This window comes from Canis lupus, chromosome 27 (assembly GCF_003254725.2).
Source record: "Canis lupus dingo isolate Sandy chromosome 27, ASM325472v2, whole genome shotgun sequence".
Lineage (NCBI taxonomy): Eukaryota > Metazoa > Chordata > Mammalia > Carnivora > Canidae > Canis > Canis lupus.
This window is the reverse complement of record NC_064269.1, coordinates 3984639-3999783: the sequence shown is the minus strand read 5'-3', so window position 1 is coordinate 3999783 and position 15145 is coordinate 3984639. Positions and strand designations below refer to the sequence as shown.

At 41.9% G+C, this 15145-nt stretch overlaps 1 protein-coding gene across 5 annotated transcripts in view; it reads left to right on the top strand.

Annotated features, from left to right (window-relative positions):
* The window catches only part of ATF1 (activating transcription factor 1), a 75079-nt gene that overhangs the window by 376 nt on the left and 59558 nt on the right, over positions 1-15145 (top strand). Inside the window, exons 1-2 of one of the 5 annotated variants that reach the window (XM_049102733.1) lie at positions 13-307; positions 7638-7736. In XM_049102733.1, coding sequence (XP_048958690.1) covers positions 7644-7736 — 93 coding nt within the window. In that variant the 5' untranslated portion in view covers positions 13-307; positions 7638-7643. Of the gene's footprint in view, positions 1-12; positions 308-7637; positions 7737-15145 lie in introns of those variants that run through there. The other 4 variants (XR_003147508.3, XM_025477626.2, XM_025477627.3 and 1 more) reach the window with 4 other exon arrangements.

Sequence of the window (15145 nt, the reverse complement as noted above, 5' to 3'; positions counted from 1 at the left end):
CCCGCACGGAGGGCCCGCCTTAACCTCACCCCCCACGCTCACTGACTCAGTGGTGCCCCCTCTCCTCCCCCGCCCCCGGCCTGGTGTAGATCATGCCGCCAGTGGCGGCCCTGACTGCCGAGGAAACGGTAGCCTAGGACAGTTGGCTGTTACGTGACACTGGTTCTCCCCGCGCCGCCTGACCCCTAAGACACAGGCACGTCCCCCGCCGCGTGAGGGGGTGGGGGAGTGGGCAGAGAACTCGGATCCACCTGGGAGGGGGGAGTGGAAGTTCCCGCCCCGGACAGCGGCGAGGCGGCAGCCACAGGTAAGCAGGGGGCGGGGGTGGGACGTGTTCCCGCGTCCCGGGGCACGGGGAGGGCACGGGGAGGGCGCGGGGACCCGGCGCCGGTGGGGACGCCGAGCCAGGTCTCGCGCCGAGCTGGGGGTCGCGCGCCCGCGGCGGCCGCGGTGGGGGAGGGGCGCGGAGGGCGCGCGGCGGAAGGGGGAGGGGCTGCCCGCGGTCCCCCGGCCGCGCGCCCTTCCGGTTCTCGCGCCTGGCGCGGCTGTTCCCCGTCGGTCGTCGGCCTCCGGTGCCTCCCGCCACCCCCCCCCCCACCGTCCCGCTCCGCACAACCAAAATAAGGCCGGAGACCTCCCGCCGGGGCTGGCTCTCGCCTCCGAAGCGGCCCCGCTGCGGCCCAAGGCGAGCGCCCTCCGCCGAAGGTCTCGGGGTCGGGCGGGGAGGGCGGCGTGGCCTTGGCCTCCGCGCCGTTTCCGCCCAGCTGCTCGAGGCCGGTTCTGTCCGCCTGGGAGCCCCGGCGTACGCGGCGTGCCTGGCCGGGCGGGCGGAGGGCCGGCGCCGCGCCGACCCGCAGGAGGCTTCCAGTCCGGCGGGGGGGTGACGAGGACGCCGGCGCCCGGCACCGCGAGGGGACGCTGTAGCTGGTGGGCGAGGAAGGACAGCGTGCGGTGACCGCGGCCCCTCTATTGGCGTCCGGACGGAGCCTCACCCGAGGAGACTGATTTTCTCGTGAATCGTGAATCTGAGCGTGGCACTTCCCGCCGCCGGCTACACGCCGGAGCGTGCGGCTTGATCGGCGTCAGATTTACCGTAGGTGTCACGTAGTGGCGATTTTGTTGGCCCCGGAGGAGCCGTGGGCCAGCGCGGGTCCCCTCGGCCATCAGAAAGGGCGTTCCTGTGAAACCTTTCCCTGGAAGAAGTGGCCCAAAGCGAAGATGCCATCACCGTTAATTCATACGGGGGGGAAAAAAAAAGAAAAGAAAAAAGTTCAGGGTTCTCAGACCCCGAAAAGACTTTCTCTCGGGCTTTTCTGATACCTCAGGACACCTCTCACTCACTGAACGGAGACCAAGCCGCGACGCCCGCGCGCGCACACGGTTCCAGGCTGTGGAGACTCGGTGCTGAGGGGCTGAGCGTAGTTGTGGGGGACGGAGCCTGGCAGCCCCGTCTGGCTGTTGGGGTCCGGGCCGCCCCTGTAACGGCTGGCTGCGAGACCGACCAACGCCGAATGCTGTGGTGACTCTTTGTTTTTTTTTTTCCTGAAAGTGAAAATCTCCTAAAGATTTCTTTCGGTTAGTGAAATCAGGTACCAGTGCAGGTTTTTAGTTACAGAGTGACGTGGTGTAACACGAATTTTCGAGAAGTGTGGGGGGATACCTGTGATCCCCGTTGAGCGTACCCTTCTGAGGCTCTTTCAGCGTAGATTTGACAAGCATCTTTGTCAGACAGGCCTAGGCTGTGGTGAGAGTTTGTATGCTGTGTTGGGTTATGTTTGCAGAATGCGTTTTTGTCTTGAGACTTTTGTTATCAACGGAAATAAATAACAGAAATAAAATGCTATTTTTCCTTGTAGGTTTTGTGATGCACCTCGGAGTCCCAGTTGGAATCAGTACAGTGGTCCTAACGCTCAATAGGTTCTCTTATTTGTAGTTATCCTTTAAGGTTTTGTTTGGTCTGTGGTACATCTGTACGCTACTACTGTATCACCAGTAGGTGGTAGTCCCGTCTAAAAATGCCTTTTCTTCGCTTGTTATCCTACTTAATGAATTTCTAACTGGAAAGTAGCATTCTTTTGGTGCCTGAACTCTCCTGATTCTAAAGCCAAGTTGAAGCAATTGTCTAAATATATTTTTTTGGCCATTATTTTTATCTGTAGCTAGACAAAGCCAACTAAACACATTGATTTATTCAACGTTAATAAGTGTGCAAGGTATTAGTGCTATTTTGGGAACAGGATATGGTCTTTGGCTCCCTAGAGCTTGCATTCTGGTGGCAAGACAGAAAACAGGCCATTACAATCCTGGGATAAGTGCCATGAGAAGAGGGGGCGACATGTGCCGTGGAGATATCGCCAGAGCCTCTCAACTAGTCTGCGGGAGTCGGGAAAGATTGCCTGGAAGAATAAATAACTCAAAAGCATAGGCCACCCGAAGAGAAGGGGAATACTGTTTGTGGCAGAGGGAATGGCGTATGTGAAAACCTGAAGGTAAGGGAAAGCAAGGCAGGCACAGGTGAAGATCTGATGGAAATTCAGTATGACGAATAGGAAGTTTTGAGAGGAGGTAGTTAGTTCACTTGTGGAAACGTCGAGCAAGAGGCTCCTTACCCTCAAGCTTATCATAGTTCAGTATTCTTGATAGGTGAGGAAACTAAGACCTTCATTCATCAAATGAGGATACCGTTTTTGTTGACGTTGATTGTTTACTGCATACATGAGGTTCTCTGTTGGGCACAGAGCATACATTCACATGATACAGGCCCTATCCTTAGACACCTTAAGACTGGGGGAAAGAACAACAACAAAAAAAGACTGGGGGAAACAGACATGCCAGTAAACACAGTCCAGAGTGTTAGGTGACCTCATTAGAAATATGTTCAGGGCACAAAGTAGGAAGGACCTGGAGCAGTTGGGAACTTAATGTTTGGGATGAACCTTGAAAAGAATAATAGGAGTTTGCCAGATGGATAAGTTGGCAATGTTAGAGGAAGAGGGAAGCATGGAATAAAAAAACCTGGATTTGGGGTTAAAATAGTTCTGGCTTCAGGTCTTGTATTCATATCTTACTGCGAGATCCATAGTTAAAGTGACAATTTCCTTGAGCCTCAATTTATACATCTCTCAATTAGGGAATCCAGAAAATGATATATAAAAAAGTTCTTTAGTGCTTAGAATACAATATTCCTTTCTGTGCAAGTTTTTTAAGAAGTACCATGTCTTTTACTTATATTCTTTATACGTCAACAAGATACAGCCTACTGCAGTTTCTCAGCCTCCCAAATTGGTTCCCCTTGATGGCACTTTTGAAGCTGTATTTGACTGTCCCTGTGACTCTGCCCTACTTAGGTTGTCTAATGTTAAGCTTCCATCTGCTGCCAGGAGCTACATTATTTTCATAGAAAATGCCTTTCTACACGTACAGTTTATTCTGCGTTGAGCCATTTTTTAACAGATTGTTAATCTTAACCTCAATTCTAGGAGTAATAGCTGAAAAAAGTGAGCCATGAAGATTATACTCAGACATTAAAAAATTTAGAGTATTGTTTATGATGAGATGTAACCATAAAGCTGTTTTCGTTTTTGGGGGAAAAAGCTGGTTTGTTGACTTCTCTAAAAAATTATAGAAAATAGGCTATCTTATTTTCCATAGGAAATGCAGTTGTAATAATTGTCCAAAGTCTTATTTGCTGACTGCAGTGGCTTTTACTAGGAAATGTGTATTGTTTTGTTGATTGTGTTAGTTTCCATTAGATATAGGATTTCTTAATGATACCGTTATGGAGGAAAAATCAGTGAGTCACAGTGAAACAAAAGTATCATTTCCAGTAATTTAATGAGGTTTTAAAAAACCTTTTATAGTTTCTTTCAGTGTTTTAGCACTATATATTTTTTTCTTTTTTACATTATAATATATCTTCTGAAATGGAGTGTTAAAAAGGCATTTTTAGCCACCCAGCTGTCTCAGTCGATAGAATGTATGACTCCTGGTTTTGGGGTTGTAAATTCGAGCTCCATGTTGGGTATAGAGATTACTTAAAATCTTTTTTAAAAGGCACTTTCAACACAGACAGTATGTAGAAAATACAGAATTCTGAGTTTGGTGCTGTCTGTATGTTTAGTCTATGGGATTACACGTGTATTAGTGGAGATTAAAAATCACTGGGCTCTTCCTAAAGAAGGGACTATATGTAAGCTTACAAGCAGTTTGAAGAAACAACATAGGAAGCATTAGGTAAATTTGTTGAAATTCGAAGTTTTAAAATAATCATAGTTAAGTCATTGAAAAGATATTTACATCCACGTGATGGAAATGGAATTTATATTAAGAAATTTTATAGACTGGGACACCTGGGTGGCTCAGTTGATCAAGCGTCTGACTGATCTTGACCTGATTTTGGCTTAGGTCGAGGGCAAGCCCCCACATCGGGTTCTGCACTCAAAGGGGAGTCTGCTTAAAGATTCTTATTCACCCTCTCTCTCTGCCCTTCCCCCTGCTCACACAAACACTTTGTCACTCTCTCTAAATAAAATCTTTTAAAAATATATATATATATTTTTAAAGATTTATTTACTCATGAGAGACATAGACTGAGAAAGAGAGGCAGAGAGAGAAGCAGGCTCCATGCAGGGAGCCCGATGTGGGACTCCATCCCAGGACTCCGGGATCATATGCTGAGCCGAAGGCATATGCTCAACCACTGAGCCACCCAGGCGGCCCTTCTTTTTAAGATTTTATTTGAGAGAGAGGAGCAGGCTCCCGGCTGAGTAGGGAGCCCAATGCAGAGCTCAGTCCCAGGACTCTAAGATCTTGACCTGAGCCAAAGGCAGATGCTTAACTGACTGAGCCACCCAAGCACTCCTACAACATTTTTTTTTTTTTTTTTTTTAAGATTTTACTTATTTGAGAGAGAGCACTAGTGGGGAGAGGGGCCAAGGGAGAGGAAAAGGGACAAGAAGACTCCCTGCTGAGTGCAGAGCTCAGTGTGAGGCTAGATCCCAGGACCCTGAAATCATGACCTGAGCCAAAGTCAGACGTTTAACAGACAGCCACCCAGGCGTCCTTGTTTACAACTTTTTACAAGCTGTGAAAGAGAACTTCAGTCAGTTAAGTGTCTGCCTTCAGCTTGGGTCATGATCCCAGGATCCTGGGTTGGAGCCTCACATCAGGCTCTCCATCCACTGAGTCTGCTTCTCTCTCTCCCCCTCTGTCCTCTACCCTGCTTGTATTCTCTTTTGCGTGCACACTCTCTCTCAAAATCTTTTTTAAAAAGGCTAATGACATGGAGGGAAAAAAAATTAAAAGCACTCTATGTTTCAGGCAGTAACACCTTTTCTCGGTGGCTAAGAACAGTCGCTTTAATCTAGATGTTAAAAATGCATTTCTGTTTTCTGATCTCCAAAAAAAAAGGAGGGGGGGAAATATGTTGACTTAAACTTCACGGTTAAGTCAGTGATGGTAAGTAAAGGGCAAGTACCTAGTTGCCCTCCCACCTCTAAAAATTCTTGCAATTGTAATACCATACACATAACATAAAATGTTATATCTTAACCATTTCTAAGTATACAATTCAGTAGTGCTAAATGTATGAGATTGTTGAAGAGCCAATCTACAATACTTTTTTATACCCATTAAACAACTCCCTGTTTCCCCCGTCCTTTCAGCTCCTAGCAACCATTCTACTTCCTGTTTCTATGGGTTTAACTATTCTAGGTACTTATGTAAGTGAAATCATACAGTATTTGTCTTTTTTTTTTTTTTTTAAGATTTTATTTATTTGTTCATGAGAGACACAGAGGCAGAGACATAGGCAGAGGGAGAAGCAGGTTCCATGGAGGGAGCCTGATGCAGAACTTGATCCTGGGACTCCCGGGATCACGCCCTGAGCCGAAGGCAGACGCTCAACTGCTGAGCCACCCACGTGTCCCCAGTATTTGTCTTACTGTGGCTGGCTTACTTCATTTAGCATAATGTTCTCAGAGTTCAATTATGTAACATATGTCACAATTTTCTTTTTAAGGTTGAATAATATTCCATTTATGTATATACCACATTTTGTTTATCCATTCATCTCTATGCACACTTGCGTTGATACCACCTTTTGGCTATTACGAATAATGTTGCTGTGCACATGGGTGTGTAAATATATCTTTAAGACCCTGCTCTCAGTTTCTTTGAATAAATACCTAGATGTGGGATTTCTGGATCATATGGTAATTCTTTCTATCTTTAATTTTTTGAGTAGCTACCTGTTTCCCATAGTGGCTACATCATTTTTGCATCCCCAACTATAGTACTCAGATGTTCCAATTTTCCACATCTTCACCAATACTCATTTTCTGTTAATTTTTTTTAAATATTAGCCATCCTAATGGGTGTTGAGATGATCTCTCTCATTGTAGTTGAGATTTGCATTCCCTAATGATTAGATATTGAGCATCTTTTCATGCTTGCTGCCCAGTCCCCTTTTTTCTTTTTGTCTTTGTATGTAATCATAAAAACCTTAAATCCTACCCAAGTCTTTTAGCATTCTTTTTCTTTTTTTTAATATTTTTTTAAATTTTATTTATTTATGATAGTCACTGAGAGAGAGGCAGAGACATAGGCAGAGGGAGAAGCAGGCTCCATGCAGGGAGCCTGACGTGGGATTCGATCCCGGGTCTCCAGGATCGCGCCCTGGGCCAAAGGCAGGCACTAAACCGCTGCGCCACCCAGGGATCCCTAGCATTCTTTTTCTAAGTGGTTGTCCTCCTACTTGACATTCCATCTCTTATAAGTCATTTATTCTTATTTTTACCCAGTCTACATATCGTACAGTTGATATCTAGATCATCTAGTTGTTTAGAACATCTTTAGGTATAATTGTACTTATTTAGTTAGTTCAGCTTTTACTCAATGATTTCTCTATGTAGAACTGTATGTGTTATTAGAAACCTTCCTAGACTAGAGAAGAATGTTTGTGTCCATGGATGGGAAGACTATCATACTTTTGAGTGAGATAACATTTGAAAATTTAGTCATAACTTTATATATATACATACATACACCATTTATTAAATTATAACATGTTCATGCAGATCAGAATTTTTATTTTTATTTTATTTTTTTAAAAGATTTTATTTATTCATTCATTCATGAGAGAGAGAGAGGGGCAGAGACACAGGCAGAGGGAGAAGCAGGCTCCATGCAGGGAGCCAGACTTGGGACTCGATCCCAGGTCTCCAGGATCACACCCTGGGCTGAAGGTGGCGCTAAACCGCTGAGCCACCAGGGCTGCCTGATCAGAATTTTTAAAATGTAAAAGAATACGCAAGGAAAAGTCCTTACTACCTATGTTCCATAGTTACCAATTCTCTTCCACAGAGGCAACCAAATTGCCAATTTTTATAAAACTATGCAGTAAATTATACATATTTTGTAGTGCTTTTTATTTGCCATTTCTTGAGATCTTTACAATTAGATCTCTACACAGAACAACATCAGAACATACTGAGTTTGGATAAAATGAGCTCAGCCCGTAGCAGAGAAAAACTTTGTCTTGTTCCTCTGAAAAAGTACATGTGTTAAGAAAAATATCTTAGGATTTCTCGAAAATGAAGTTAGAAAGCATCTTTTAACTGACTTTTTTTCCCTTATAGTTGATTATGGAAGATTCCCACAAGAGTAACACTTCAGAGGCAGCACCGCAACCTGGTTCAACAGTTCAGGGAGCTCATATTTCTCATATTGCTCAACAGGTAAGGCAGGAACCAGCCAAAATATTGAGCTAATTAGGAATATTTTGTGAAAAGGAATCAAGCAAAAAGAACTGTGTATGTATGAAAGGAAGGTGGATTTGATTTAAGCATCCTGTTGCAATCATTCAGTTTTCTTTTATAAAAAGTATATTTAATATTATTTTAATATTAAATACTTTTAAAAACTTGTGGATTTCATTTTATATGGTAAATGATTTAGACTTTTTTCAGACTGATTTTGTTGCTGCATAAGAAAAATGAAAAATTATTTGTCTCTCTGAGCTAATTTGAAACAAATAGTTTCAAGAGGCAAACCATCCTAAGAGTGGGGGTAAAAAAAAAAAAAGAAAGGGCAAACCATCTTTAGTTCAGTAGATTTATTGTGGATATATAGGAAATCTTTTTGCTGAACTGGAAACTAGGCCTGTATGTTAGAGCATTTAAATTGATAGGTTTGTATATTACAGAACTGATATTTTATAAATTTCAAATGGTCTGATCCATGTACCTGACCCACTTCAAGGAAAACAGCTGACTGTATTTGTTACCAGTGATAAGACTTGAACTTTCAAACAAAAACTAGAATTTGGAAAACTTGTATTCACCATTATGAGCCTGACAGTTTCCCAGTAGTTATAGACTTTTTAGTTACAAAATTGTGCTACAAAATCTTACTTGGGTATAAGATTCATTCAGAGTGCAAGGTAGACCAAAGCATTTTAACGTTAACAGAATATATAATAACATTAAGATTGTACATTAAACCAATCTTTAAGAGACTACAGCTTGTTTAAGTTTTGATACGGTATCAAAGAAAGAATATCCACAATTATCTGAAAAGACTATTAAAAAAAGCCCTCCCTTTTCCGACTACATATGAGACCAGACTTTCTTCATATATCTCAGCCAAAACAACATATGGCAACATATATAAGGTAAAAGCAGGTAAAATAATTCAGCCATTTTTTATTAACTCAGACATTAATTTGCAGAAATGTAAAACAATGTCATTCTTTCACTAATTTGGGGGAGGGGAAGCTTAGTTATATAATTGAAAACTTGATTTATATTAATGTGTAATAGATCTACATTACATCAAAATGAACTGTTAAATATTTTTAAAATTTCTTTCAATTTTGAATGTGCTAGTAGATTAAAAGCCAACATAAATAAAAATTCTTTGGGGTCCTCAATAATTTATATACGTGTAAAAGGATCTTGAAACCAAAAAATTTGAGAAACAGGGCCTTAAAGGAATTAATCCTTCAAGCTTGACACATACTTCTTTATTATTTGGCTATATCTGTGTAGAATGATGGTGTCTTCTCCATATGGTGCTGGAAAAACAATCATGGAGTCTTTCAGCTCTCTTTCTGTTAATAGAGCCCTCCACAGAAATGTTTAAATTCACTTGGCTTATGTGTGTAGTTCTGTTATTTTGGTTAGATGTGAATGTTTCCAAAGTTTCCTTAGAAGCATGTTTACAGTGAGGTGTAGAATAAGTACATTTCTAAGTGGTAAGTAATTTTGTAGTGATTTAGAAAAATAATGTCACTGACTTTATGTCCAAATTCTTGTGGTTTGATTACTTTATTAGACTCTAAATATTATAAGGAAATAGCATTTAATACAGTAATATTTATTCAGTCATTCAGTATAAGCTAGGGACATAGCAGTAAACAGAAGTCTCAGCTCTTAGGAAATTTACTTCTAATTTTGAGGAGACAGAAATAAACATATCAGTTCATATATGTTCTGTGGGGACTAATAAAACAGTAAGAGGGTTGGGGAATTGGTGAGGACAGGTGGAGTTGCCTTTTTATATAAAGTGGGCAGAGAAGTCCCATTAGTGGAAGGAACTCTTCATTTACATGAATTAACAGTTGTAAGACACTGAGACTATGTATGCTTGGCATGGTTAAGGAACAGCACAGGGGCTGGTGTGATGGGAGACAGACAGAATGAGGGGAGAATTATATAAGACGAGATAGAGAGGTTTTGGGTGGGAAGGAGAGTGCCAGATAAGGTAGGCCTTTTATGTCACTGTAGAGCTTTTGGCTTTTAATCCGGGTGAGATGGGAATCCTTTGGAGTGTTTTGAGTAAAAACCTTATCTGATATTTTAATAGGATCATTTTGTTTGCTTTGTGGAGTAGAAGCAGGAAAACCAGTTAGGGTGCTGTTACAGTGATGTGCATGAGAGGTGATATTGGCTTGGACCAAGGTGGTAGCAGTGCTGGTGGTGAGATAAAGTTAGATTCTGGATATAATTTGGTTGTAGAGCCAACAGTGTTTACTTTAGAAATAGATGTGGGTTTTAGAGAAAAAAATAAGTTAAGATAGACCCTACAGTTTTTGGCATAACTGTAGGAATAGAGTTGCCATGTACTAATAAGATGGACAATACTTGAATATGTTTTTCTTCTCTTTTGGTGGGAGTATTCGCAATCAGGAATTTGGCTTTTAGGCACGTTATGTTGGTAATGCTCTCTGTATTAGTTTTCGGTGCTACAAAACAAATTACCACAAATTTAATGGCTCATGACAACACATGTTACCACAGTGTCTGTGAGAGCAGAAACTTTGCTAGGTTCTCTGCTTTGATATTTCAAGTTTCAACCAAGGTATTGGCTTGGGCTGGGTTCTTATCTCTGGATTAGACTGGAGAAGAATCCACTTCCAACTTCACACAGATTGTTGGCAGAATTCATTTTGTTGCAGCTGCAGGACTGAGAGCTTCAGTGTTTTTGTTGGCTGGAGGCCACCCTCAGATCTTAGAGGTCATCTCCAATCCATTGCCATGTGGCCCTCCCCATAAGCAGTTCACAGCATCGCAGCCTGCTCTGTTAAGTCCAGCAAGAGGGTAAGAGTGAGTTAGCTAGCAAGACACTCTTTTTTTGTTTGTTTTTTAAAAAGATTTTATTTATTTATTCATGAGAGACAGAGAGGCGCAGAGACCTAGACAGAGAGAAGCAGACTTCTCTCGCAGGGAGCCTGATGCTGGACTTGATCCCCAGAGCTGGGATCATGCCCTGAGCCAAAGACAGACGCTCAACTGCTGAGCCACTGGGGATCTACCTAGGCATCCCTACCAAAATAGTCTTATATAATACCATATAACATAATCAAGGGAATTATATCCCATTTCTTTTCTGTAAAATGCAACATAATCATGGGAATGACATCACTACTCAAGGATTCTGTATTTGCAGATTTGCCTACTTGATAAAATTTATATATAATCCCAAAATCAATCCAGCACTTCGGTGATCATTCGTGGACATGCCCAGGGTGTTGAAAAATTGGTGTCACTTGATCTACACCTTTCCAGGTGACATTGAACAAGGCACCAGGTCGTCTTATTTTAGCTCCCAAACTGTAAATAGTTCCTTTTGTGTGGTCTAATTAGTGGCATATTTTTTGCATTTTTGTGCTTTTTGTTTGGTGATTTTGCTGTTTAAAATGGCCTCCCAGGTATAGTGTTGCGTGCCAGGAGGAGAAAATACATGTGTTAGGTAAGTTTTGTTCAAATATGTGTTGTAGTGCTGCTGTCCATGAGTTCAGTATTAATGAATTAGCAATATATATACTTTAAAAAGGTATATTTAAACAGAAACACTTAAAACAAGGTTATATATTGACCAGTTGATGAAAATAATGTGCCTAAAGGCTTGCAGGAACCTAACTCCATCCATAGCCCCCCCCCCCCCCCGCCCCAGAGCAGTGGTTTAGTATTTGCTAATTACATGTACATGCAACTTTATAGAGTATCACTACCACAAATAACAAGAATTGACTATTTAGCAACATGGAGTTTATTGACAGCCTTGACAAGAACTATTTTAGTGGGAGTAGAAATAAAAATCTAATTAGGCCCAAGAGAGCATGGAAAAAGGGGGGAGAGGATAGACACTCATTGACAACAAAATGAATGGACAACTCCTTTGAGGAGTTTGGTGGCAAAGGAGGCTAAGGAATGAAGTTGCGGGAGAGAGTTGTAGGTCATTGAAACTTTACTTTTTTTTTTTTTTTTAAGATTTTATTTATTCATGAGAGACACAGAGAGAGAGAGAGGCAGAGACACAGGCAGAGGGAGAAGCAGGCTTTCCACAGGGAGCCCAACTTGGAACTCAATCCCAGGTCTCCAGGATCACACCCTGGGCTGAAGGCAGTGCTGAACTGCTGAGCCACCCGGCCTGCCCTGAAGCTTTACTTTTATTATTATTAAATATGGGAGGAATTAACAGCCTGTTGGTATACCAGTGGGATAGATGCAGTAGAAAGCGGAAAAATTGGGATCCCTGGGTGGCGCAGCGGTTTAGCGCCTGCCTTTGGCCCAGGGCGCGATCCTGGAGACCCGGGATCGAATCCCACATCGGGTTCCCGGTGCATGGAGCCTGCTTCTCCCTCTGCCTGTGTCTCTGCCTCTCTCTCTCTCTGTGTACGTGACTATCATAAATAAAAAATTAAAAATTAAAAATTAAAAAAAAAAAGAAAGGGGAAAAATTGATGATAGAGGAAAGGAGAGGGACATTCTGGAATGATGTCCTTGAGGAGAGGAGGGAACGAGATTTAATTTATAAGTGGAAAAATATATTTTACGTGAACACAGTATATCATTCACAGAAAGTAAATACAGGTTAGGTGGGAAGATTGGAGAGGAGACACTCCAAAAGTTTTCTCTCAATAATTTCTTTGTTTTTCAGAGAAATAAAATGCTTTGAGAAGATAAGGAAGGAGGAGAAAGTATGAAATAGTCTCCCAGGATAGTAGGAAATGTAAGTGGACTAGGGATATGTATAACAGGATTGCTGGAGAGCATGAACAGTCCACTTGAGGTTTGATCATGAGTTTAAAGTGAGACTGTTAAGTTCAGTTATGTGTTTTTCTCCAGTCTTATTCAAGTATAGTTTGCATCCAGGTTACAAGCATAGTGAAGGGGAGTTAACAGGATTGATTTTTAGTTAAGGGACTATAATGAGCAAGAAAAGGTACGGACATTGATGTTGTGTGTAATAATAGTGATTATGATGCTCGGCCACAAAATTTAAGGTATATAAGGAAGAAAGTGGGGACTTGATGGGATCAAAAGCAGGGAAAAAAATACTAGGCTCAATGAATTGATTATAGGTTCCTGTGGAGTCCAAGAATTGTTGAAAGTCAAAATAGTAGAGGTGATGAGTTGGAAATAGGTGATAATCAGAGGGATACTTGAATTTGAGATTATGGAGAGGTACATTTATTGACAATGATAAAATTTAATTAAGTGGTTCTCAACTGGAGTATACTAACTTCCTACTGAGATGTCTGAAAATGTGTGTGTGTTTGAGGGTGGGGAGGGTGACACTGATTTTCAATGGACAGGAACCAGAGATGCTAAATGTTTTGCATTGAGCAGGATATTCTTGGACATGGAAGAATTGTCCTCCCCAAAATCCCTGTGTAGAAACCTTGTAGGGTATGACAACAGGAGCAGGTAACTGAGGAGGGTGGAAGACAGGGCTTTGGAGAGTAAAAGGCAGGGGCCTGGTTATAGAAGATTACTGGATGTTGCATATTGAAATCACACAAATCATATCTGGAGTGGTATTAGAATAAGTTGGTTAGGCTGCTAATATCTTAAAGAAGTGAGAGAGAATATAACTACCCTAAGGACAGTCTGCTGTTATGAACCTTGAAGTTGGGAGCTTCTAGGGGAGGACTTTGAAGGGACATTGGTCTAGAACGACCAATGAAAAGCAAAGGAAACGCACACCCTATCTGTAGACTCATGGTATGAGTGCAGGAGAGAACTATAGGGGAGGCAGTTTTCTTTAGAAGAGCTGAAGTTGGGATCACTGAGTGGCTCAGCGATTTAGTGCCTGCCTTCGGCCCAGGGCGTTATCCTGGAGTCCTGGGATCGAGTTCCGGCATTGGGCTCCCTGCATGGAGCCTGCTTCCCCCTCTGCCTGTGTCTCTGCCTCTCTGTCTCTCTCTCTGTGTCTCTCATGAATAAATAAATAAAATCTTAAAAAAAAAAAAAGATTAAGAGGTGAAGTTCAATTATGGCAGCAAGGTGAAGGGGAGGGACTTAGTACTTGTTGAATTTCATTTAATTCCAAATTATATGTAGATTGAGAGGCAGACGGTCTTGCTCAATGAAAAGAATGATGGAAGCAGTCAGAGGACCTGGTCTGAACCCTTATTTTGTCACTAGTGACACAAGAACATTAAGTCACTTATTTAGACTTGATGTTCATCATCTAGTATTAAGTGTCAGACTTGGCAATCTTTAAGGTCTTTTCCAGCTCATAACTTTCAGTAATTCTCATATTGTAGAGAAATTTATATATTTTAATCAGGTTGAATAGAGAAAATAAGATAATAGTAACAAATAACATTTATTGAGTGTCCACCGTGTACCTGGTACATTTCTAAGCATTCAACATGTTATAATGCCTTCAAACCTCATGTCAACCTACTGTACTTTTATAACTCCCATACAATAGAAGTGATTTGAATTCCAGCAGTTTGACTTCTGTCACAATTTGGGTTTCCTAGGAAGTGGACTGTGAGATGTAAATTAGTATGCAGGAGGTTTATTAGGGAGTCCTCTTGGGATTATCACTTGTGAAAAGTAAAGAAAAGAGAAGGAAGCAGGATTGGGTAGAAGTAGAAGTGGGACTGTGATTCAGTCTCAGTGAAGGCCTCAACTGACCCCATATAAAACTTGGAAGCTGAGAAAGCTCTTCAGAATAGGGGGAAGGGGCCAACCAGGCCTTTATATCCCAGCACCAGTCATTAGATCTTGACTGACCTGGGAAGGGGTGTGTGTGACCCTTGACAAGGTGACTCATCAACCAAGGCAATCCCAAAGAGTGCTGACAACTGAATGCTGCCAGCGTTTGGAGAATAAGTCTTTTACTAGTGAAATGGGATCTGCAGGTTGCATCAGAGTGCTCACTACAACTCTATAGAGTCCGTGGGCATCAGTCCTTTGTTGCCTGCAGGCAGAGTATGAGGATAGTGGAAGAAATTACAAATAGGCTTGGCTCCAAAACACTTTTCAAACAGCTTGATCTTCATGCCATTCATATTTTTTAAGGTTTTATTTTTAAGTAATCTCTGTACCTCAGTGTGGAGCTTGAACTGAAAACCCCAAGATCAAGAGTCACATGCTCTACCAACTGAGCCAGCAAGGTGCCCCCATGTCGTTCATATTTTTGACATGGAGACTTAACTCCGGGATCATCCAGGGATAAGCTAAGAATGTATATGTGTGCATCGGTGCCTTTGATAATCCTTTCTTACCTGGAGATACTCTATCTAACATCTTGGACATTCTAGGTCATCTGGGTTTCACTTTTTGGTAAAGAAAGATTCTCCTATAGGGTAACTTAGAAATAAATCTAGGTGAGTTTATTTGGATCT